This window comes from Myxocyprinus asiaticus, chromosome 12 (genome assembly GCF_019703515.2).
Source record: "Myxocyprinus asiaticus isolate MX2 ecotype Aquarium Trade chromosome 12, UBuf_Myxa_2, whole genome shotgun sequence".
Taxonomy (NCBI): domain Eukaryota; kingdom Metazoa; phylum Chordata; class Actinopteri; order Cypriniformes; family Catostomidae; genus Myxocyprinus; species Myxocyprinus asiaticus.
In genome coordinates, this window is record NC_059355.1 from 36,723,857 (window position 1) to 36,749,816 (window position 25,960).

The window sequence follows — 25,960 nt, forward strand, 5'->3', positions numbered from 1 at the left end:
ACACAAACAAATATCACAAACATAAAAAAAACTGAAGACAGGCCTACATGTTACAATAAGAAATGTATGTATTGTTTTTTGTTTTTTTTTAATTTCTGCTTATGTTTTTCCAATTAGAATTTAACTAAAAATGATCTAACTAAAAAAGGTAATGACATAAACATGTCTCCATATGAACTTGTTGAGAGGATATGCAAAACGAATGTACACTACACAGTTTCTTTCATATTCTCATTGTCCTTGAGTAGTGGATGGATAAATAATTTACAGTATCATAGAGAGACCAACCGGTACATCTCATTGTGACATTTCCTTGGTACACCTTTCTCGTATTCCACTTGATACATTTTGGGTGTACTGAGACATGCCAGGCCCCATTCTTATCCTCCTCCACCTGGGAAGAGATCTTTGCCTCCCAATTTAGAGCAGCTAGACATGTCACCAGGGTGCAACAGAACTTGTAGAAAGGGACAATGTGAGGTTACATTACATTTTCATCTATGTTCACTTTGTATTTGTTAATGTATTGGTCATTAGATTATATATAAAATGTAGCTACCTCTCCGTAGGGTGGCTTGGCTCATATTGAGACCCCTTTGTTGCGATTGCCAGTGATTTCTGGTATTCTCTAAAACAAAGTCTCCTGTAACGATCCACTTCTCTAAAGTCAAGTCAAGTCATTTTTATTTGAATAGTGCTTTTCACATTACACAGTTTCAAGCAGCTTTACAGAAAATCATGCTTTAACAGAAAATGAAACTAATATCTATAAAGTCTTGGAGTCATCATTGTGTAGTTTGATAAATATGATTGTAAATTGTGTATAAAAATAAATAAATAATTAAATAGTTAAATAATAATTGTATTTAGAACCCCAGTGAGCAAGCTGAAGGTGACTGTGGCAAGGAACACAAAACTCCATAAGATGTTGGTTAATGGAGAAAAATAACCTTGGGAGAAACCAGGCTCACTGCGGGGGCCAGTTCCTCTCTGGCTAAACAGCATGAATATAATGCCAATATTACTTATGTGCAGTACTAGTCATGGTTTAAACTATGTAAGTGTATTAACACATCCCAATAAAAATTCCCCAAAACTGTGCAAAAGCAATTTTTTCCCTAGCTAAGTGTTTTTGTATAACCAACAGGAGACCACTGATGTGTGAAGTGATTTTGGTGACTCTACACTGCATAAGAGTAAAGTATTGAATATTTTTCCCAATAAAAATTCCCCCAAATTATGCAAAAGCAAATTTTTCCAAACTAAGTGTTGGAGTATAACCAACAGGAGACCACTGATGTGTGAAGTGATTTTGGAGACACTACACTGCATAAGATTAAAGTTATTGAATATTTTCCCCAATACAAATTCCCCAAAATTATGCAAAAGCCTTTTTCCCTATCTAAGTGTTGTAGTATAACCAACAGGAGACCACTGATGTGTGAACTGAATTTGATGGTACTACACGGTATAAGAGTAAAGTTATTCAATATTTTCCCCAATAAAAATTTCCCAAAATTATGCAAAAGCATTTTTTCCCGAGCTAAGTGTTGTAGTATAACCAACAGGAGACCACTGATGTGTGAAGTGATTTTGGTGACTCTACATTTTATAAGAGTAAAGTATTGAATATTTTTCTTAATTCAAATTCCCCAAAATTATGCAAAAGCCTTTTTTTCCTAGCTAAGTATTGTAGTATAACCAACAGGAGACCACTGATGTGTGAAGTGTTTTTGATGACACTTCACTTCACTTTGGTCATTCTCGGTTTAGTTCAGTTTTAAGACCACACATCACATTTAAGAAACAGAAGATCAAAGTTCGAGCAACAAATGTAATCAGTTGTTTTTATAGACAATGACAGAGTGAAACAACCAATTTACAGTTTGAATGAGGACACACTAACAAAAAATTGCATAGTAGAACTATGGTTCTCTGGACCTATCTTTAAAAGTTTGAACTTACATATTTTTTAAAAATAAGTTAATGGTAAATATCTTTATAATAATACCATGTTTTTTGTACATTAATTCTTTAAAGTACCTTGTAATATGTAAATGTATTTAAATACATGAATGTGGTAATCATTCAGTACAATGATATATATCAAAGTAACATTGTATTACCTTCTGATGCCATAAGTATGCCAGGGTACTCCCACAGTACATTTTTGTAAGGGCTCTCTTTTACTTTAATGAATTTGACTAGGTAGATTTGTGTACAGTCTGGTATGAGCATTCCATTGTATCACTTTCCTCATTGAATAGCAGCACTCTACTGATTGTGTTACTTTGTGTTTTAGTGTGAACTGGTAGAAATGATGAAGGTGAGTTCATAGTAATTCTATTGAATTTTAATACATAATGTTATATTTTAGTGTAGAGTTTAGTCTAGCCCTGCAGTGCACGGTCCAGAATGTGTTCGTCTTGTACTGGGTAAGGCATGGTGACTCTCAGCTGACCCTGGTCCTCCATGGTACGTTGAATCGTCTCGTAAGCATTTGAGTTGCCAGACCAACATCTCCGTGCCACCTAGTGACATACACACATCAGTATATAGGGGAAAGAAGAAAAAAAAAACATAACACATGCTCTCTCTCACACACAAACACATACTCACCCCGTTAGAGACATCCCAGTTCAGCATTAGTCTAGCTCGCTGCGCTGCTTCTTCAGAACCATCTAGAAACAATCCAAAACCCCCATTTATCACCTCCCCCCTACAGAAATTCAATAATGAGTCAATAATGAATGCATTCACAATGCTTATGTTGTATCAATTATTTATTTTTTAACAATATTACATAATGATAAGAAAGACTTTGTAATATACATAACTAGAACTAGAAGTACAATTTTACAATTTATGTAAAACATTTAGAACAAATTTCTCCTCACCATCCAACTCCACCTCCATTGTGCAAGGCAACCCATGTGGCACCACGAAATGCATCACCAACAAAGTTTTGCACTGCCATGTCTATAACAAAAGTACAGTTATAAATCTTTTAAAGTAATATATTACAGCTCTCTGGAATACATCATTCTGATTTTGTTAATCATGGTCAAATATTTTTGTGTAATGACTTCTAAACTGTATGACTGACTGCAGGCATCCAATTTCCTACATAGCTGTGCAAGTTCCAAGTCTCCTATCACACTGCAGACTCTTCTCACATAATAAAATAATTTAAATTCAAACCAATACAGTATTTCATGCTCTTTTATTTATTAATTTGGGATTTAACCATGAAATAAGCGGGATAATGTTCATTCAACCAGATAATCGCAAAATAAACCCCTTCAGGATGATACAAAGTCTTCTCCACTTCATGTCAGGGACCTTTTCAAACTATCAGGGTTTATTTTGCGATAATCTACAGTTGACTGTACATTATACCTTAAATAGTATAGTTAACTGTTAGTATAGGGAGCGAGTAAGCAACGTACCTGCACAAAACGCAGAGCCATCATAAACATTAGAGGTCTCCCTGAATGGGCTGTCTGTCCCACTTACATCATGGTGATCTCTACTGATGACTACTGGAGCCTGAAGGGGTGAGAATGACATGTGCACTGGTGTTCAGAATTATTCATGTTTGACATGAGTGCTATGCACAGTGTTAAACAGCTTTACCGAGACTCTGCCCTTTGCAATGGCTTGGTTTATTGCCAATGCGATGGACACTCTTCCCTTCTGGTCCGAATAGAGAATCCGGGCCTGTGAACCCACAACCTAAACACAGAACTCAACCTTATTATGCAAACAGCAAGTAAAGCAAAAGCACAAAACCTTAACACAAAAACTGTCCGCTCATATAACAGACTTAAAGGGCGGTCACACTAAATTTTAAGCATATAAAACGAATATGAGCAACAGGATTTTCCAGAACTTCTGTTCTGATTATATAATAATAAATTCATAATTTACATCTACTCTAGTTTCCTTCATGTTATATTTTCAGCCAAGAAGGTTGATCCTCTATTAGTTCAATTTTTTTTTTTGCTATACAAATTTGCTGGTCAAAGTTCATCAAACTTGAACTTGACGCAGTGAAATATGAAACTTCAACTCATATGCATGCAGCTGAATGAACGTGAGTGAAACACAAAGTCTAGTGTGACACCTTCTAAAGAAGTCTGAATTTTTCTCATTTTTATTTATTTAGGGTTGCATAATAGCGTGTGAGTGTCTGTGACTCATACCATCTTGTGTTTCCCAGCCTCACGGATCCAGCGGATGTTGTCATTGTATTGCTGACGTACACATTCAGTTACTGTTGAGCTTATCTCTTCTAATACAGCAGTGGCGATTGCATCAGTCTCAGCCAGGTCAGCAGGGTCACCAGAGGTACAAACCCAGCGGAACGGTCCAAAACCCAGTGAAAAAATATCTCTACAGAAAGAGGTAAAGATCAAAACTAGTTTGTGAGGGAGTATGCGTATCTTTTTTGGCTTTTGGGATGTCATTTACCCCATTATGTGTTGGACATATGAGGGATATTTAAACTCAGTAGCTCCTCCCCCTCTCTTTTCGACCTCCGCACCTTAGAGAAAACAAAACATATTCTTTTATTGACACACACTCAATTAGTTTTGAACTCTTCTACATACTGAATGTGTGAAGATACTGTATATTGGTTTTTGCAATGTGACATTATTTTCATGAGAGTTAAGCACACCTCTCCCCAAATTCTCATTGCTGTAATGTAAAAAATTCATTCTTATTACTGTAACGTGAACATGTATTCAAATATACTGTATATTATTTAAATTGTAAATTATTTAAATCATGCCAATATTTGTTGTATTGCCTTTAATTGTATGTTGATTTAAATGAAAAAACAAAACAAAACATTGTATATAACAAATACTGTATTAAATACTGTAAAATTATTTAAATAATGCCAATATTTGTTGTACCGCCTTTAATTTTATGTTGATTTAACTGAAAAAATACTGTGAAAAAGAAAAGAGCTGTGATTTTTTAATGCAAAATGTAATTTTTAATTTTTATTATTTTTTGAAGTGCAATGTGACCTTGACTGTTTTAATGAGATACAACCATCTATTCATACTTTGGTGTACAGTAGTGTGCATGCATTAATGTGTGTTTTCTACTAGCCTGCTCTCTTGGCTTCTAATAGAAAAGCGTTGCCATAGTCCCAGAAGAACATCCCTGCATCAGTCAAATTATTGATGGCTTCCACCTGCCTACGAAGGCTACACAGAAGAGTTTGAAGCTTACGAAGTATAAAATACAGTGAATAGCATTCACCTTTAGTTAGGCATGCTTCTTTTTGAAACATTTCAGATTACAGTATTTTGTATACCTCTCCTGTACTAAGGTTCTAAAGTGCTGAGGATCTGTGTTCATGCGTTCGTTAGCTTGTCTGAAGGTGAGTTGCACTGGATAATATCCTCCACTGAATGGGTTATGAAGTGATGTCTGATCAGAGCCCAAATCCACCAACAACTCTCCTGTCTGCTCGTACTCCTGGTAGAGACGCTCCCTGAAATATGTTGTACTGACCATTTACGAAAAACAAACTCACAAGCAATAGCAAGTAGAATGCATAGTAGAGGACTAACCAAAGATCCACAATGTTGCCATGGTAGCCTAAACTGAGGGCCATCTCTGCCTTTCTGGCGTCCCTAAATAAATGAAGTTGAAAAGATAAAGATATTTCTTTCTGTTGCTCTTTTATCAGCAAGTGCCACATTTTATGTGTAATATTGTGTATTTAACCTGATGCGTTGGATACAGTGGTTCAAGTCACTAGTGACCTCCATCAGCCAGCCCTGTTCGTGCCTTTTCTTTAGGGGAGCTTCATCAACCTGTAGATGCCAGATATATATTACATTTACGTAAGTGACACAGAACAGGCATATTGGTTTACTCTGTGATTTCATCTGAGTAGTTGCACATTGATTGGCCCATGCCAATTTGGCATTGTTCTTTCTCAACATGATTTGTTTTTGATGAAAAACAGAATGTCCAGAAAGACTAGATGTACTGTGCAAAAAGATGAGCATGAAGTCTAATCATTGTCTGACCTCAGCAATGACCCCGACACAGCCAGCAATGACTGCAGCCTTCGCTTGTGCTCCACTCATTCCACCTAGACCAGAGGTCACAAACACACGACCTCTGAGGTCACCTGAGCCCAAGTATCTTCGACCTGCATTCAGCACTGTCAACTAAACATACAAAACAATATTCTTTAAATGTTAAGGGGTTTTCATCATTTGATAGAGCAGCTTGTTTTTACTTAAAGGAATTACAGGTTTAATACAAATTAAGCTCAATCGACAGCATTTGTGGCATAATACTGATTACCACAAAAATTAATTTTGACTTGTCTCTCCTTTTCTTTAAAAAAAGCAAAAAAGCAGTGAGACACTTACAATGGAAGTAAATGGGGACAATCCGTAAACTTTAAAATACTCACTGTTATATAGTCGTGTAAACATGATTTTAGTGTGATAAAATCACATACTAACCTTTTCTGTGTAAAGTTATAGCCAGTTTTTTATGGAATACCTGCCCAGGGACTACAGTTGAAAATTAGCTGTAATAGCTAAACTGCCGCATATACAGAATTTTTTATTGATGTGCACTGTCCCTGAAAATCTAAATTGAATAAATAAATAAATAAACTTTTACAACTTCATTGCCATGAAGATGTAATGTCAACAAACCCTAAAATGACTGTAAAAACGACGATTTAAACAACTTTACAGCTGAAATAATACATGAGTTTTACCAGAAGAATTAATGTAAGCTTCACATTTCTACCTTGAAACCCTCCAAAAACTGGCCCCATTCACTTCCATTGTAAGTGCCTCACTGTAACCTCGATTTTTGCTTCTTTTTTTTTTTGTTTTAAAGAAAAGAGTCAAAATAAATTTTTGTGGTAATCAACATTAGGCCACAAATGCTGTCGATTGAGCTCAACTTGTATTGAACCCAGAATATTCCTTTAAAGTTCTTGTTACCATGGTGCCATGGACGATGCCCTGGGGACCGATGTAACAGTAACTCCCTGCTGTCATCTGCCCATACCTGGCCATACACAGAGAAACAAACTAAAACAGTTAATACACTGGCTGAAATGTACTAACATACATAGTAACATCTGAGCATTTTCAAATTTTCTAGATGAGACTGGTTAGATTGTTATTGAGGATTGGTGAAATCTCACATGGTAATACCCATAGCAAACATCTTCTCATATTCCTCTCTAGAAGAATAGTTTGGAATGACCTGAAACCAAATGAGAGGAAAAATACATTCAGTTAAATTACATATGGGTAGAATAAGAAACAAAATATCGAGAAATATGCACATTGAGCCAATAATTAAATTCATCTATGTGTGTATCTTACCATTCCGTTAGTGATAACACAGCGTGGGGAAGAAGGGAGGCTGGGAAAAAGACCCAGTGGATGGCCACTGTACATCACAAGGGTCTGCTCTTCAGTCATGGTGCTCAGATAGTGAAATACCAGCCAGAACTGCATATACATACACATTCATGAGTGCATACATGCGCGTATGATAAGTTATTTGACACTGTAATACAAAAATCTTCCCTTTTTCCCACACAAATACCTGAGCCCAGTTGCTGAACACCTGTCCGTTTCCACCATATGTGACAAGCTCTTGTGGGAACTGAGAAAGTGTGAAAACATGAAAGAAGAGTGTAAAAAAGAGGGACAATTCTTTAGATACAACATTTGCACAACAAAACACAAAAAGATTCAAGTTTACTGACACCCTAAAATTGAACATTGCCGCATACCGCATTGAACTTCTGAATAATAAGGACATTCTTAATAAGATACATGTACGTAAGAAACAATCTGAAGAAATAATGCATATGCGTGGTTGTAATGCAACTATGTAAAATTAATCAACACGCTTGGAACATGTCAATGAATCAAAATCACAAATTCAACAATGCCATGGAAAGAAAGCCTTTATTATTGTCACACATTATAAATTTTTGCATATATATATATAGAGTGAAATTCTTTTTTTCACATATCCCAGCTAAGCTAGGGTCAGAGTGCGGGGTCAGCCATGATATGGCGCCCCTGGAGCAGATAGGGTCAAGGGCCTTGCTCGAGGGCCCAACAGTGGCATCTTGGTGGTGCTGGAGCTTGAACCCCTGACCTTCTGGTCAGTAACCCAGAGCCTTAACTGCTGAGCCACCACTGGTTTATTAAATAATGCTGTTTATTAAATATTCGGTTGAATAAACAAATGTAAAAAGTTACCTGCGCTACTGCAGGATCCAGATTATTCATGATCATAAGCATGATTGCAGCAGCTTGTCTTGTTCTGCATGGGTACTGATTAATGGGATAGGCTCTATAACACAACACACACAGTCATAGATATGGTGTGATCTGCCATAGTCAAATTTGTTCATGTATGCTATTGGCTTGTGTGTAATTCAGGTCAGCAGTAAGTTATTCATGGTGTTTGTGTGTGATTGTTATTGTACCTTATGCGGAGTGCAGGACAGAAGCGGTACATGTATATGTGTCCATACTCTCTGAGCTCCTGTGCAAACTCTGCAGCCAGAGTCGCATGTAGTGCAGGAGGAAAGTATCTCATAGCATTCCTCAAAGCCAGCTAGAGAGAGAGAAAGATATCCAAAATGAGACAAGATAAAGAAAGACTGGAGAGATTTTGGACCACCCACTCATTGAATGGTCATGATGCAATCAGGTTACAAAATGTTTGGTCTCTGTCCCTCAGCCCCTCTTTCACTGAGCATTGCTCCCTTTCTCCCATCAAAACTCACACTCTTATCTTCTCTAATAATTGACAGGACTGTCAGTGTGGAAAGCTTCGAGAGGATTCTGTCATTTTTTAAGAAATGTCTGTTGCTGACCATCGAGTGGACCTGAAGCATTTAAAACATTCTAAATCTAGTACTTGACCACAGAATACTTCAATACAATGGAAGATGTGGATATTTATATATTTGCAAAATACAACTAGATATTTAGGCATTTTATTACACTTTTTGGGTATAGTCAGCCCTGCTTTTCAGTGCATGATTATGTAATCTAATTTGGAAACAGTGACGAATATAATTACTGAATTGAAATGTATGTTTCAATATACAATTTTACCAGGATTTACTTCATTTTAGTCATATTTGTAGACCAATACCACCTCAATTTAATGTTGGCTAACTGACAATATACTGTATCTAATGAAAGAGAACAATCAGTTTTCATAGGTGTAGAGATATTCCTAAAACAAAAACAAAAAAACATCAACAACAACAACAAAACTGTGTATGGGTGTGAGAGAGATGTGGTGACCCACCCGTTCTTCTTCCGAAGTAAGGTTTGGAGTACGAACAGGGGCATGAGGTATGCTGGGGTCTCTTCCATGATTTGGGGGAAGAGGATCAAGGGGCAATCCCGCACAGATCTCCGTTAGGCTGGACATTGTTCCTATGTTCAAAGTAGAGATTTAAATAAATGAAAGCAGCAGACAAAAATCTATATATACATCAGAATTGAGGAGTCTAGACTTATACTTACAGGTTCTCTATGGATTAAAGTTGTATGTGCTTGTGCTCAGGTGCAATCACTGGAGGTTTTTCATACAACTACTGCCCTGCTGACCCTGTAACCTCCTCCCCATCAACCCATTGGTCAATTTACTTATTTCTCCCTCTAGCGGCATCCAATAAGAAACTGTAAATATCTCTTGTCAGGTAATCATTGAACGAGTGAGGCATTATGTAGCACTCTCCAAAAAAAAAAAAAAAAAAAAAAAAAAAAACCCATAGCCAAAGCACTATTGAGATTTAAATTGGTTATACAAAAATCACACACACACACACACACACAGAGAGAGAGAGAGAGAGAGAGAGAGAGGAATCACGAGTATTCCTATAAACACATACTGTACACAGAACATGTGTCATGTTAAATAACTGATCAGTGGTCATTGTTCTGACATTCGATGATTGATACAAATCTGAAAGCAGCTTCATCAGGGATCCTGTTCAATTCTATGAAACTTCACAATGTTATTCCATAATAAATTGTATTATAATTTGACATTCTCTATTATGTGAAATATTGGCTTTCAACAAAGCCAAGCTTGACTTTCAGTCAAGTATAATTTTTGACACAGGCGAAGGAGACTTAAACATACACACACACGTTCATACACATAATGCATGTCAATATGTAACAAAGTTACAAAAATGTCCAAAATCACTGTTACTGTATAAAAAGGGAAAAAGAAATGATTGACAATCACTAAAGGTGTAAGAAGTCATTATATGGTGGGCTATGGAAAAAAAAATAGATTATTTGCATGCCTTCTCTACACATCTTGCCATCTATATCGTGTTAAATATTAAGACATTAAATTTATCCCATTCATAAAAGATTTTGTCAAAGAAAAAGTCTAAATATTTTTATTTTCATATAAATAGATTGTCGTAAAAAATAATAATAATGAGGAATCTCTGATTTTAACTAGCTATGGGCAACTGTGAAGGCATCACATCAGTCTCAGTTGGTATTGTGTCAGACTCTTTGGTTGGAGTGAAGTCAGATATGGAGGCAGAGTCTTTCTGCTGTGAGTTTGGCTCAGGGTTTGCAGTATGAGGATCAGGGTCCTTCTCATCAGGATAAAGTTCAGGGTGTTGACGGAGACACTCCTGCATGCTCATAAACTGTTCCAGGCAGTCTGAGCCCTTCACTTCTTCTTGACTGAAATGGAAGCAGGTAAATGCAGCTTAAAACTGCTCTCCACATGGTCCACTTGCCATCCCCCCTAAACAGGGACAGTCCCAATTTATCTCACCCCTCGACAAGATAAGACCTGAAGATGTGGATTCAAAATTATTAGGTTATACGGTTCAAATCAGACTCTCAGAGATCAATGAAGTATTTCTTTCATCTGTGTAATGTAAAATACAGACTATCAAACACTGGTCAATCACTTCTGTTGTTATATCTACAGTATGTAATCAAAGTTGTTATGCTTTCCATGCTCATATCATCTCTTCCCTCACCTTTTTCTTCATGGTCCTCATTCGCATCCTCTTTAATGAGCTTTACGGTGCTAGGGATCTCATGTTTCTCCTTGGTAACAAAAATGACTTGGTCCTTCCCTGTAAAGAGTGAATTAGTGACTGTGCGCAAGTTCTTCACTCAGTTAAAAGAGAATTTATTTGTAACTATTTTCCATTCTTAAAATTTATGAGAAATAAGCAAGCCGGCAAATTTGCCAAGATTATAAAAGTACTTTAAGGAATAGTTCACCCAAAAATAATAGTTCTCTCATCATTTACTCATCCTTATGTTGTCTCAAACTCATATGACTGCGGAACACTAATGAAGACATTTTAATGGAAATATGATGTCTGTTTGTTCATACAATGCAAGTGAATGGTGACCCAATTTTCAAGCTCTAAAAGCACATAAAGGCAGCATAAATGTAATCCATATGACTCCGGTGGTTTAAACCATGTCTTTTGAAGTGATCCATTCAGTTCTGTGTGAACACGGATTAAAATGTAACTTTTTCACTGTACATTTTACAATTGCAGTCTCTAGGCACAAACATGATTTCAGGCTCGATTACACTTCCTAGTGCTTGACGCATACACAGAGCTCTAAATGGTGCTAGGAAGTGTAATCGAGCCTGAAATCATGATTTCCAAGGAGACTATTAATGTAAAAATCAAAAAAGGAGTTATATTTTGGTCTGTTCTCACCCAAAATTAATTGGATCACAACAGAAGACATGGATTAAACCACTGGAGTCTTATGGATTACCTTTATGTCCATTTTGGAACTTGAAAATTTGATCACCATTCACTTGCATTGTATGGACAAACAGACACCATATCTCCATTACAATGTCTTTGTTTTTGTTCCATGGAAGATAGAAAGCCAAACAAGTTTGAAACAAAAAAAGTTAAGAAAATGAGAGAATTATCATTTTTGGGTGAACTATACCTTTAATTTGTTAAAATATAAATAAAAAGACCCCTCTTTGTTTTTGTTTTATATTTCATTTTGTTAATAACTTAGTATTGAGGTAGCAATGTTGGTACTATATGTATTCATGCATGTGCCTTGCTTGACTGTTTATTCAGTTGCATTTTAACTGTCGTTAAAAAAAAAGTTCTTCACTCAGCTTTCAAACTCACAACACTAACTGTGTATTGGCTTCATCGCTTGGTTCATCCTGTTATGGATGCCAGTGCATGTGTAATGCATGATATATGTATAGAAGATTACAGAGCATTAGTTATAAATCTCAAACTATGTCTATTCTTGCTTCCGGTTTCCAGTCCATATTTGATATTGGGATGACAAGGCAACCAGTGTTTCGTTGACTCCAAGGTCATTGCACTCTTATGGCTATAATCATGTTTTACTGACATAAAATGCTGATGAGTTATCATACCAATTAAATTAAGTTTTATTCAATATTGAAATGAAGCATTTTACTGGAAATTTACTGGCTGTAGTACCTTCCTTGTTGAGTGCAGTCATGTCTATTTAAATATTCTAAGGAAATTTAGCATAAGCATTGTAGATTTAGTGCTTTCGCTGCTTTTCTTGTCCTATGTTATTTAAGTACTGCGGTATCAATTGTACAACTGCACAGTTCACAAGCAATCGCGACCAACCTGCGCTCCTGTCAATACCATTTAACATGCTTTCAAAACAGTTATAGGTTCAAACATCGTGACGTCATAAACAGTCGACACACCCACGTGTTTCCCCTCAGATTACCCGTAAAACTTTACGGTTAGGTCTGCACGATCAGTTTTAGGGCAGAATGATAATAAAAATTCTTACAATTACAATTCAGCACTTTGTGCTTGAACCCCTAATAAAACTAATCGTTTGAGTGTACGATTTAAAATAGTATTTTATTGTAAATGTATTGAGACTCGTAGAAAGCCTGGAAATGGACTAGAAATTAGTTATTGTAAGAATTCAAGTATAACAGAGAAACCACACCAATAAAAGAGCACCTTCATACGAATGTCCAACCAGTTTCCTGATCATTACTTGACAACTCAACGCTAATTTCCTTTTTTTTTTGTGCCCATATTTATTTTGGGAGGCTAAAAACGGTAAACACAATTCAGATTTCAAGTTTTGTTTTCTAGTCTGTTATTGACGGTCCAGTTCGTAATTCTCAAAAAAAAAACTTTTCACTCAAAAATCTTTTTATTGAGAATAATCCATCTTTGCTGAATCTTTGTTCGTAACATTTCTTTTTACATAGTCCAAAAAAAGAAAATAATTTTTTTTTTTTACATGGTTGCACTGAATTAAATGTCATATCTACAGACACCCAATCACACAGTAATAAGGGCTTAAAGATGAGAAGTAAATGGACTGTCGGTGTAACCAATTCAAATATTTCTGTCAGAAAAGCTTTTCCTAAACACAAAGCACTTTCAAATAAAGAAAATCCTTGCTGCCTACAGTGTAAGACCTATTTTGTACAAAAGGATTCCAGCATGTACACATCACAAAGAGAGAGAGAGAAGAGAAAAAAAAAGAAAAAAAAAAAAAAAGAAAAACACCAATAAGGGAATGCTGCCACACTGAGCATGGCATTTCCTCTATTGTAATCTTGTTTTGTTTAGAACTGACACTATTCTGCTGCTGACTTGTAACCAAGCATTTCTGTTTGGTCCACAGGTCTTCAGCCATAACTAAAACACGATTTTTGTGATTAAATATGTAATTAGCAGGAGTAAGAAGGAGCCTTGCACTAGCCACCAGCCATTATGGATGAAAAAGCTGTCTGTCAGCCACAGATACAAGACTGATATGACTGATCAGCCAGACAGAATTGGCAGTGTTGAGTAATCAATCACCCAACATTAGCAATACTTTCTGAAAACCTTTTAGCAGGCTTCTACTAGAAAGAAAAGGGAAAATGAGGGAATTCAGTAACACATGGAGACAGAGGAAGGACAGACCAGGAAGGGAAAGTTCCTCAATATTCTTAGAGCTCACGGAGTCTATCTTTACTGTCCCATCACTGAAGTTCAGCTTAATCACTGAATTTAAGTAACGTTTTGCCACTTCTGATGAATGGGAGAATATACTTTGCCTAAACTAGCAACTGACAACACATTCTCCCCAGACAGCACTGGTGACAGACCATTTTGAATGCTTAAACTGCACCTAAATAAAAAATAAAACAACAATAACAACCATAAAAATAATAAAAGTGTTTTATAAGGTGTCAGAAAGCATGCGTGTAGGATTTGCGAGTGTCCATTTTTAGAAGAGTAGCGCTCCCATGCTGCCGACTTCACTCTGTTCCTTCACAAATATCTCAAAGTACTGGTAGATGATGGTAACTGCCAATAGAATCCCTGTTCCTGAGCCGATAGCACCCAGGAAGTCAGCCATGACTGAAAGGCCCCCAATACACAGCCCACCAAATGCAGCCGCTGTGGGGATGTACCTGCATATACCAGATAACCCCAGAGGTTAATAAAAGTTCTGATAAAGACATAAGACTGAGCTCATAATGAAGGTGTTCTTGTGATTCACCTGTTGAGTTCATGAACCATGGAGGTCTCTCTGTGTCCCCTCATCACCATCTGTTGCTCTTTCAGCTGCTTTGCCACCTGAAACACATTTTGCTTAATTCTGAATATGCACACATTTCAAACAGGAAAAACAGTACTAGACTACTTGCTCGACTTTCTTTTAAGGTTCAGTTAGTCATACATTCACAAACACAACTAGAGCCTTACATCTTTGGCAGATGATCCAGAAACTTCGATCCAGGTCTTGGAAAAGAAGGCACAGGATCCCAGCATGAAGGCAATATAGATAACTGCATGGACTGGGTTGTCAAGCACTGAACCAAATGACTCCGGAGGGGACAGATAATAACACAGACCACCTACAGGGTAGGCACGGGCTGGACCACCAGATGAGGTGTCCTACAAATAAATTATCACCACAAGCCATTAGTGATGGCGTATCTCATATTTACCTAATTTTACATGGTGTTTATACAATTTATTGAAAGACCAAAGCAGCTTTGTATGCTTATTATGTCAGATGTCACTTACAGACCAAGTCCCCAGAAGGTTGACAAGGAAGTTTCCACTGAAGCGGGTGGAGAGCATTTGAGAGATGACGTACAGGTTAGACACCAGAGCAGACTGCAGGATGATGGGAATGTTGGAGGTGTAGAACAGCTTGATTGGATACGTGTTGTACTGGCCACGATAACGTGCAGACTTGATAGGCAGGTCAACTCTGAAGCCCTATGATGAGAAAAACAAAACAAAAAAAAAAAAAAGACATCTTTGTTTACTCACCTTTACATTGTATTTGTAAAGGTTAAAAGCTATTTATATTGCTTGCATATACAAAGTAATTACATTAAATTAGTTTTAACTGCTTTGCAACAATTTTTTTAAATAAAACTGACCTGGAAGTATATGACCACAGCAAAGACAAAGACTGTAGAAATGAGGTTCATGAGGTTGGGTAGGTTCTGCCTGTAGAAGGCCTCTCTCAGAGCTCGCACTTTATCAGTACGAGTGGCCAGCAGGTGGAACAAAGCAATGATGGCTCCTTCAAACTCAGTACCTGAATGTGCGAAAACACGCACGCACACACACACACACACACACACACACAAGATTTAAATCAACACCACTCAAACTTGACAGCAAAGAATGGTCCCATACAACATCCTTCAGAATACTTACCTCTGCCTGTGTTGACTGTGGTTGGGCTGAATGCCTTCCATACGATGGTCTCACAGATGTTGGTGGCGATGAAAAGTGAGATACCAGAGCCCAACCCGTAACCCTTCTGCAACAACTCATCCAGCAGCAACACAATCAGACCTGCCACAAACAACTAGAGAGAGCACACCACTTCAATTAATGTCCATATATATATATATATATCACAAAACAACACACATGCAAAGTCAGAGATAATTTACAAAACTGCATATGGATTATCTGTCCCAAGAAAAGCCACTCAATAACTAATACATGCACAAATATGTATGTCCATGCTTTCTCACCTGAATGATGATTAGCAGACAGATGCCAGCACCCATCTCTGAAGGGTCTCCATACATTCCAGTCATGACATACACAATAGCCTGGCCAATGGTGATGATCATACCAAATACTGAAAAACAAAAGTGTTTACCATCATTTTGTTGGCTTAAAAGTTTTTTTCAAAATCCCTAAACAGAGACCAAAATTTATAACACCAATTCCTAAAATTTTCAAGCTACATCCACCAAACTCTGCACAGACCTTCAGACTAGGGGTCGACCGATTAACAGCCTGGCCGATAATCGGATCCGATATTTTGTCCGATCTGACTGCCTATACATTTTAAAATGCGCTCCCTTGGCTCTGATGCCACCGCCTCTCTCTGAAAGGTTACTGCTTGTGGTCTGCAAGATATGCAGATACTGAAGTTGCAATAAACATCACAATCCTCTATGCCAGAGGTCACCAATTAGCAGACCGTGTCCAGACCCCAGATGTGTTCCATCCGGACAGCAAGACATCATGACAACGGCACTTTCTACACTTTAGGTAAGCAGCGCTAAAAAACAACAGAGTTGTGTACACCGCAAGCACTCCGGGGCTTTATATTACAGGCCGGCAATACAAGTCGTCATATTATCATTCATTATGATTTTCATAAACTCATTGGTTTTGAGTGCATATAGTTTTACCGTATAATCGCATTTTGCCATCGTTGTATCATACTGTTGCACTGGCAGAATGAATGAAATCAGGCGCTGACAGGACAGTCCTCCGCGCCGTCTGACACACCTCCACAAAATGTACACAACCAGCAGAGAGCAGAAAACCACTGGGCAAATGCTGCTTTAACTTTCTTTGCACCAAAACTGCATCTTGTCTCATCTTGGCAAATTAATAAATGCATTTTTCTCTTCGTTCTTGTCAGAGAGCATTCTCTCTTTCTTAGCAGTGTATAGTAAACTGACATGCAGATCTCACATTCAGCATGGCTTATAAAACATCGCCTTTGGAAATAAATAAACAAAGGCATCATTGGAGGTTATGCAGGTACATATGAACAGAGGTTTACATGAAGACAAGAAACACTGCATCGTCACGATCTCGGTAAAGAAGCAGATTTTATTACCGTCTCTTCAATACAACACACAGCAACAAGTGAATGATTTACTTTTTTACAATAAATGTTAGAAAATTATCCGATATTAGGCCATCATTCTGCTGTGGTTTTGTGATAGTTTATAAAATCAATGATTGACTGATGAGTTTCTAGAGAAAGCTGTTTCTTTTTTGCCATTTTTGACCTAATATTGACCTTAAGACATGCCAGTCGATTGTATACTGTGGAAACTCAAAAACAAACACAAAGACCAGGGCTGTGTCTCGTTTGGAAGGCTGCATGCTAGGTAGGAAGCATCCTTTGAAGGCTGCGGTATACTGAGTGTCCTCCTTTAAACAAGTCTCGTTTAAACGAGACGGCCTTCGTAGGACAAACGGAAATGGAACGTAACATGGTTGCTATGACAGCACGCCACTCTTTAACAAGCGCGAGCGCTTTGAGTGAGAAGGGAACAAATTTCCTTTGGAAGGGAATGTATGAGATAAAATTAAGGAGCGTTATAATGTAGACAGAAAAGAAAATAGATTTTACAGGTGTAGTTTTAGTCTAATACTTTATTTTAATTATATATATTAATATAATTATACTACTGAGGTACTTCAACTTAGGAATTAACATTACTTGCGTTTGAACATCATATTTACGGGCAAATTAGTGTCATTTTTTTTTTAGATATTTCCGTTGAAGCAAAGAATTGTGGGTTGTGAGTGCCCATGAAGGATACACCTCATACATCCTCCGAATTCCCATAAAAGGTCGCATTCGAAGGCTGCATTCGAAGTGTCCTACTCGCTTTTCTGAAACGAGACAGCCTCAATGACGTATGTGGCCGACAAATGCGACCTCCTGAGGACACAGCCTTCCAAACGAAACACAGCCAATGTTAAGCTTCATTTAATGAACCAAATAGCTTTCAGCAGTATTTGATATAATGGCAAGTGATTTTCTATACCAAATTAGCAATTTAGCATGATTACTCAAGGATAAGGTTGGAAGTTGGAGTGAATGCCACTTTGGTGAATTAAAGTACCAATTTCCTTCCAAAACAGCAAAATCTGTACATTATTCCAAACTTCTGGCTGCCAGTATATACAGTTGTGCTCAAAAGTTTGCATACCCTGGCAGAAATTGTGAAATTTTGGCATTGATTTTGAAAATATGACTGATCATGCAAAAAACTGTCTTTTATTTAAGGATAGTGATCATATGAAGCCATTTATCATCACATAGTTGTTTGGCTCCTTTTTAAATCATAATGATAACAGAAATCACCCAAATGGCCCTGATCAAAAGTTTACATACCCTTGAATGTTTGGCCTTGTTACAGACACACAAGGTGACACACAGGTTTAAATGGCAATTAAAGGTTAATTTCCCACACCTGTAGCTTTTTAAATTGCAATTAGTGCCCGTGTATAAATAGTCAATGAGTTTTAGCTCTCACGTGGATGCACTGAGCAGGCTAGATACTGAGCCATGGGGAGCAGAAAAGAACTGTCGAAAGACCTGCGTAACAAGGTAATGGAACTTTATAAAGATGGAAAAGGATATAAAAAGATATCCAAAGCCTTGAAAATGCCAGTCAGTACTGTTCAATCACTTATTAAGAAGTGGAAATTTTGGGGATCTCTTGATACCAAGCCAAGGTCAGGTAGACCAAGAAAGATTTCAGCCACAACTGCCAGAAGAATTGTTCGGGATACAAAGAAAAACCCACAGGTAACCTCAGGAGAAATACAGGCTGCTCTGGAAAAAGACGGTGTGGTTGTTTCAAGGAGCACAATACGACGATACTTGAACAAAAATGAGCTGCATGGTCGAGTTGCCAGAAAGAAGCCTTTGCTGCGCCAATGCTACAAAAAAGCCCTGTTACAATATGCCCGACAACACCTTGACACGCCTCACAGCTTCTGGCACACTGTAATTTGGAGTGACGAGACCAAAATAGAGCTTTATGGTCACAACCATAAGCGTTATGTTTGGAGAGGGGTCAACAAGGCCTATAGTGAAAAGAATACCATCCCCACTGTGAAGCATGGTGGTGGCTCACTGATGTTTTGGGGGTGTGTGAGCTCTAAAGGCACAGGGAATCTTGTGAAAATTGATGGCAAGATGAATGCAGCATGTTATCAGAAAATACTGGCAGACAATTTGCATTTTTCTGCACGAAAGCTGCGCATGGGACGCTCTTGGACTTTCCAGCACGACAATGACCCTAAGCACAAGGCCAAGTTGACCCTCCAGTGGTTACAGCAGAAAAAGGTGAAGGTTCTGGAGTGGCCATCACAGTCTCCTGACCTTAATATCATCGAGCCAGTCTGGGGAGATCTCAAACGTGCAGTTCATGCAAGACGACCAAAGACTTTGCATGACCTGGAGGCAATTTGCCAAGACGAATGGGCAGCTATACCACCTGCAAGAATTTGGGGCCTCATAGACAACTATTACAAAAGACTGCATGCTCTCATTGATGCTAAAGGGGGCAATACACAGTATTAAGAACTAAGGGTATGCAGACTTTTGAACAGAGGTCATTTCATTTTTTTCTTTGTTGCCATGTTTTGTTTTATGATTGTGCCATTCTGTTATAACCTACAGTTGAATATGAATCCCCTAAGAAATAAAAGAAATGGGTTTTGCCTGCTCACTCATGTTTTCTTTAAAAATGGAACATATATTACCAATTCTCCAAGGGTATGCAAACTTTTGAGCACAACTGTATATATCTATATATGAATAATAATAATAATAATAATGATAATATTGATATTTTGTTTTCTAGTATTCTTCAAAAGATAATATTTTAATGTTCTGTTTTGCCATATTTCATGATTTGTATTTCAAATTTGGACACTAAAATGTAAATTTTTACTGCAAATGCATATTGGCCCCAAATATTGGTTATCGGTCTCCTTGATTACCAATAATCATTATCGTATCAGCCCTGAAGACCCATGTCGGTTGACCCCTAATGGGATAGTGTGGCATGTTTTTCTAACTGATCAGATTTAAGCCGGTCGCACACCGGACAAGAAGCGCCACATCACGTTGTGGTACAGGTATCGCACACAGGACGCATCGATGCGGTGCAGGTGGCAGTCCAAAATTGTGAATCTAGTCACCATACAGACAGAATATATGAAGGTTTTTGTATTTCTTTAAGAATGAATGAAGTAAAGTTGATGAGTTTGCAGGTTAGTGCCGTGTTTTCCAACCTTTTTTTTTTTTGTGCTTCTTTTCTAATTTGTAGATTTGTTCTTGCAAATTAAGTATTGCAATGCCACAGCAAATTACAGGGATGCAAACTCATGAGGGGCAAAAAAGGTGAGACAATCACTGGTCCATGAACGTTTTCTCCGGGAATATTTTTTTTTTTTAAAGAATAAGCTAAAAGCACCAATTCCAGTGATTATTATGATTCAAATATAGCAAATTAACTGCACAATTGTGCACAATCAGCAGCAAAAATAAAGGGTATTTTGGTGTGGCTTGCTTCTGTCACAAATTTGTTTAATTTTATTAACTGTTCAGTTCAGTTACCACTTCTGGATATGTCTCTAGGTGGCGACAAATGAGCGTCTTGTGTGCTATGAGCGAGTCATTGAAACATTTTGAGTTGTTCATGACCGAAATCTACTGAGACTTTAGTGTTTAAGCATTAAAAGAACAAAGTAGATCTATAGTTTTCCTTCATTTTGAGCATGATTTCTCATCCAAAAAGACAACAATAATAGTGAGTTTTAATAACATCCTTACCTTTTCCTACATTAAAACTTGCATGACTACAAATCTACTGACTTCAGTAGAATGTTTAAGCATTATAAGAACAAAGTAGATCTACGGTATCAGTTTCCTACAGTATTTAAAAACTGCTGGGCATGACTTATCAGAAAAGATGACAATAATAGCTTAATAATAATAATTCTGAGATTTAATAATGTTCTTTCATCATTGTAAAGCGCATTTTACATGAGTTGAGGTATCAACGCTCCATTCAACGCTAGCGTCAAGCGCTGCATTGCCCTCCACGTAACAAGCTATGCAGAAAGCATCACGGAGGGGCAATTTTGCGAGTTTGCCATGCAAGAAAGTGGGAGATGTGAACAATAAACCTTGAAAACATTTATTTGGAAGAGAGAAAAAAAAAGAAAAAAAAACAGTTGCTTTGATAGCAGAAAGTAACAAAGGACTTGTTTATGTTTAGGTCTTAGCTTTTTCTTGGTGAATTTAAATTAGTTCAATAACTGAATAGGCTTCATTCAGGCTATCAAACCATAAAAAGACATACTTGTAACTGAAACTACATTGATTAGGCTATATGAAATATACAAATACACAATGTAGCATCTAATGATGGCTAGAATAAATAATCTATGTCCTTTGACTATCATTTGGGTTGAATTTAATAGAAAACTATGCGAGTTGCACTCTGTGGCGCTACAAAAATTTGAGCAGCCTCTGGAGTTGTAGCTGGGCGCTGTCAGCTGACACAGACCGGAGGCAGCAATGTGTGCATCTTTGTTAAAAACAATAGTTTAGAATATTTAAATGCACTGTGTTGTCCACAAGAAACATCAAGTGTGTGACTCCCTTTATGGTTTTCGCACAACAGACGATCAAAAAGTGGGGGGAAAATCCCATAGACTTTCATCGACGGAATGTTCAAATAAGCCAATGGAAAGCATGTTAATTCAAATTCCTTCTGTCAAACAATATCACAAAAGGCCTTTAATCTGCTTTAAGGTATCTATCTATCTATCTTAGTTGACTGTTTGCCTTTAATGTCTGTATAACAATCAAACTTTCAGACAAGGCTTTGTAAAACCAACATCAACATTTGTCCTGACAAACTTTTCTAATGATCAGTAGCTGGGTTTCCATCCACGTATTCTTATGCACATTTTTGGAAAATCGCATAAAAACATATACGCTTGCTTGAGGAGAATACATTTTTTATTCGATAAGAAGAAAAGCACATAAACCATAATGAATACACATTTACCAAATAAACTCCTATTGAATTTATTAAGAATAAAATATGCACACCAAAAAAGTCATGTGACTGAATAACTCGTTCATAACTGGACTAAAAAGCGAACTAATTATCAAATGAATGTTGCTCTGCTCATCCTGAAATAACGGTGTATAGAAAATCCAAAGCCTGCACAGAGTTTGCAGAGCAAATAAGTCGAATACAAACTTGAAATGTATCAAAGAGCAGGTTTATTGACACTTTTAAAAAATATATTATAGATCCGCATGGCAAAAACATAAGGAAGAAGGAACGCACACACATAGCGCTCCCAGAACTGCGTGACGCGCTGTTGCTCCCAGACATGAGACAAGTTCTTAAAGGCCCGGGTACACTTAGTTTTTCTGCATTCCAGATCAGATCGCACCCTGCCGACCGAGTTGACATTCTGAGTATACTCTTCTTACCACGAGCGAATACGAACGCGTTCGACGCATGCCCAATACAGCTGCTTTGTGATACTCTTTTAGTACAGTCAATGGCCGGTGCATGCGGCGATGATACGCACAGACGAGGACCACATCCGTGGGTTGAGAAAATCTGGGCCGCGCGCGGTCACGCCTCATGGACTGCACTGATGACTAAATTACGTCACGCATACTGAGCGTGGAGTGATCAGCAACATGGACAACCGGAGTATACTCAGGCATTGAGTGTTTTTTCTGTGTGCTCTAAACCGCGAGTATTTATTAATAAGAGTCATAGAGGCTACACTTTCTCCTGAAGCGATGATTTTGTTTTTTTGAACACGTAGGATGGAAAACGGCTTTATTTGCACATCGTTTTTGCGATTATTATGTTTTTTCAAATAAATTAAATTTGCAACTTGGATGGAAACATGCCTAGTGTCACCTATAACCCATCTAACTACATTTGTATGTGAAAAAATGTAGCATATTCAAAATATGATCTTAGCCCATTATACATCAAAACTCTAAAGAGACTTACGTTTCTGAGCTCCATTGAAGAGCGCTCTGTCTTTAGGTGTGTCTCCGACCTCAATGATTTTAGCTCCAGCCAGCAGCTGCATGATTAGACCAGAGGTCACAATGGGAGAGATACCCAACTCCATCAGAGTACCTAAAAAAATACACACATTACTTAACTTCACTACACCACAATCCCCACCTTGAGAACACTACACACCCTAGACAACTCAAAATATCCTTCTCATTAACAAAATGATGGGTCATGGCTGAGTTTAGATGACCATCAGGGAAATATATTAAGTAGGCTGCTCTCAAAACAATGTTATATTCACCAAGCTTGAATTAGCTAGCTATGAACATAACTTGTGTAAAATATGATTTAACATGTACAGAAACACATGTACCTCTGTTGGAGGCCAGGATTACTCTCATCCAGTAGAATGGATCTGCGGAGTCTGAAGACATGATCCCAAACAGAGGGATCTGATGTGAAGTGAAAGAGAGGCAGAGAAAAGCAGTCACTACAGTGACCATAACTGTTCATGACATGATTCAAACAAACAAAATGCTTGTTTGTTTTTTTCATACATGGAGAAATAAAATGTACCTGGCAGCAAACAAGAAAGATGAACAATGTGATGGCTGTCCATAGCACCTTTTCTCTAAACTGGATCTGAAATACAAGCACAAGCATGGTTTAAAATTCAGGCATTTATAGGAGTTTAATTCAAGTCGAGAAAGAAGCAAAATACATATCATATGTTGTGTACACTGGTATACCTTTCGTTCTGGTTTCTGAATTTCCGGCAAAACAGCACAAAACGGTTTTATAACCTCCAAAAACTTAACTGGAAATTAAAGAACAGGAAAAATGTTAGAAAATCAAACATCCAAAACATGACTGTTTATTTGCCTAGTTTAATATTCTAAATCCATTCAAATAGGCTGCACAAAATAAAACATGACAATTTCACTAAATGCAGAACAACATCAACTGAACTTCTCGCTTTTCATGCCATCACCTCAAAAACATACCAAATGTAGACAACCTTAACTATATACGCTATAAGAGCCGCAGTTGGAGATTTATACGGAAATTAATGACCAACTAAAGAACATTCTTCCCAAATTCAGTGTTATGTTACATCTGTCAACAGTAGGAAGATGCTGAGCATCAAAGCGTCGTCATCAAGATTTGACTTACTACGAATACTACTACTTACTAAAAATACTACGTCTGTCAGAAGTATGTTTTTCACCACTGAACAGACCTAACAATAAACTGACTTCTCTGATAGTGCATCATGAGTCATCAGGAATTGACAAGGAATGATCAAATAATGGACACAATTAGCTTCCAATAACTAGCTAGCTTACTTTACTAGCCTAAACATTTGTCAACTTCCCTTTGGTCTGTCAAGCCAACAAATGCATAAATCAGTTTATCTTCCGTTAATAACTGTTAAATGTCTTACCATAAATATTTGAAGGAATCGTTTACGACTTAAGAAAAAGAAACAGGTAGACACAGACAAACGCAGGAAGCTGTCAGCGGCCATTCAATCTTTAGCTATCAGGAAAGCATTGCAAATGAAAAATCACTCATGAATAACAACTCAGATGACAAACAGACAATCTTAAGAGGCAAAATTTATGTATTTTACTCGTACAGAAGGAACCGGGGTAAATAAATCTACATCACAAGTCCAAATCAAAGAAAGCTGTTCGGCTAGCGTGCTAATGGTGCTAACAAAACTGAACTGTGGTACAAACGCAAAAGTACGTTGGATTACTTTATTAAACACGCTAGAAACGCTTCAAAACACTCTACTCACTCCCCATGGTGTGATCACCCGAAGTCACGGTCACTATCTAAAGTCCCAAAGAGTTGACGGATAGTCCAGCCCTGCCGGTGCGCACCGCCGCCCGGGAGAAAGAAAAAGAGAGAGAGCTGAAAGGAAACAGCTGAAGGGAGGAGAGCGCTTAAAGACACGTCAACACTACACCGACTCTACTACACGTCAGATCAACCGCGAGCCGCGATTGATCTTCTGTTTCACGTCCAGTGATTTAATCATCTCGAGGCGCTCTAGAATGTGTTCCAAATGTTTTCAAACTTGCCACGTCGATTTGTTTAATTTACTGTTATTTGCAGAATAAAGAAGGTTCAAAGCTAACTCAGCTGACCGTTAAATTAGTTAAATGAGTACCACGTTCTCATTTAAAACACTGGCGGCCAAAAGTTTGGAATAATGTACAGATTTTGCTCTTATGGAAAGAAATAGGTATTTTTATTCACCAATGTGGCATTCAACTGATCACAATGTATAGTCAGGACATTAATAATGTGAAAAATTACTATTATTACAATTTGAATTTTTTAATTCCTGTAGCTCTTGCCATAGATGGTGGCTGTCTTGTCGGGCACTTCTCACACACCTTACAGTCTAGCTGATCCCACAAAAGTTCAATGGGGTTAAGATCCATAACACTCTTTTCCAATGATCTGTTGTCCAATGTCTGTGTTTCTTTGCCCACTCTAACCTTTTCTTTTTGTTTTTTCTATTTCAAAAGTGGCTTTTTCTTTGCAATTCTTCCCATAAGGCCTGCACCACAGAGTTTTCTCTTTACTGTTGTACATGAAACTGGTGTTGAGCAGGTAGAATTCAATGAAGCTGTCAGCTGAGGACATGTGAGGCATCTATTTCTCAAACTAGAGACTCTGATGTACTTATCCTCTTGTTTAGTTGTACATCTGGCCTTCCACATCTCTTTCTGTCCTTGTTAGAGTCAGTTGTCCTTTGTCT

At 37.6% G+C, this 25,960-nt stretch overlaps 3 protein-coding genes across 3 annotated transcripts; all 3 read right to left on the reverse strand.

The window, feature by feature from the left end:
• Window positions 1-1,820: 1,820 nt before the first annotated feature.
• uroc1 (urocanate hydratase 1) lies at window positions 1,821-11,347 on the reverse strand. The gene is made up of 21 exons (XM_051711314.1): window positions 11,063-11,347; window positions 9,570-10,869; window positions 9,349-9,479; window positions 8,513-8,643; window positions 8,283-8,376; window positions 7,615-7,674; window positions 7,389-7,517; window positions 7,205-7,266; window positions 6,999-7,065; window positions 6,057-6,200; window positions 5,749-5,837; window positions 5,592-5,654; window positions 5,333-5,512; window positions 5,125-5,222; window positions 4,474-4,546; window positions 4,206-4,395; window positions 3,637-3,735; window positions 3,450-3,549; window positions 2,898-2,979; window positions 2,620-2,719; window positions 1,821-2,531 (listed from the first exon to the last, which is right to left on the reverse strand). Exons 3-21 carry the CDS (start codon window positions 9,472-9,474, stop codon window positions 2,391-2,393), a joined length of 2,028 nt encoding a protein of 675 aa, XP_051567274.1. The 5' UTR covers window positions 9,475-9,479; window positions 9,570-10,869; window positions 11,063-11,347; the 3' UTR covers window positions 1,821-2,390.
• chchd4b (coiled-coil-helix-coiled-coil-helix domain containing 4b) lies at window positions 10,517-12,554 on the reverse strand. The gene is made up of 3 exons (XM_051711632.1): window positions 12,533-12,554; window positions 11,063-11,161; window positions 10,517-10,752 (listed from the first exon to the last, which is right to left on the reverse strand). The coding sequence occupies exons 1-3, from the start codon at window positions 12,552-12,554 to the stop codon at window positions 10,517-10,519; spliced, it is 357 nt and encodes a 118-aa protein (XP_051567592.1).
• A 668-nt stretch (window positions 12,555-13,222) lies between these two features.
• LOC127448640 (protein transport protein Sec61 subunit alpha-like 1) lies at window positions 13,223-25,144 on the reverse strand. The gene is made up of 12 exons (XM_051711320.1): window positions 24,989-25,144; window positions 23,934-24,001; window positions 23,761-23,826; window positions 23,558-23,636; window positions 23,173-23,304; window positions 16,093-16,202; window positions 15,767-15,920; window positions 15,484-15,644; window positions 15,119-15,316; window positions 14,795-14,986; window positions 14,589-14,665; window positions 13,223-14,499 (listed from the first exon to the last, which is right to left on the reverse strand). The coding sequence occupies exons 1-12, from the start codon at window positions 24,993-24,995 to the stop codon at window positions 14,313-14,315; spliced, it is 1,431 nt and encodes a 476-aa protein (XP_051567280.1). The 5' UTR covers window positions 24,996-25,144; the 3' UTR covers window positions 13,223-14,312.
• Between the last annotated feature and the right edge of the window lie 816 nt (window positions 25,145-25,960).

Coding starts and splice junctions, on each gene's coding strand:
- chchd4b (XM_051711632.1), bottom strand. CDS start 12,554: ATGACTGCACTCAACAAGGAAG. Junction 11,162..12,532: donor GACTGCACTCAACAAGGAAG/GTACTACAGCCA, acceptor CACTCTTTACAG/GGAAGGACCAAGTCATTTTT. Junction 10,753..11,062: donor TGAGGACCATGAAGAAAAAG/GTGAGGGAAGAG, acceptor ATTTCAGTCAAG/AAGAAGTGAAGGGCTCAGAC.
- LOC127448640 (XM_051711320.1), bottom strand. Junction 15,921..16,092: donor GTCTGCTAATCATCATTCAG/GTGAGAAAGCAT, acceptor TGCTCTCTCTAG/TTGTTTGTGGCAGGTCTGAT. Junction 15,317..15,483: donor CTGTGGTCATATACTTCCAG/GTCAGTTTTATT, acceptor TTCTCATCATAG/GGCTTCAGAGTTGACCTGCC.
- uroc1 (XM_051711314.1), bottom strand. CDS start 9,474: ATGTCCAGCCTAACGGAGATCTGTGCGGGATTGCCCCTTGATCCTCTT. Junction 8,377..8,512: donor TGTCCTGCACTCCGCATAAG/GTACAATAACAA, acceptor GTTGTGTTATAG/AGCCTATCCCATTAATCAGT. Junction 5,223..5,332: donor AGAACCTTAGTACAGGAGAG/GTATACAAAATA, acceptor TCTTCTGTGTAG/CCTTCGTAGGCAGGTGGAAG.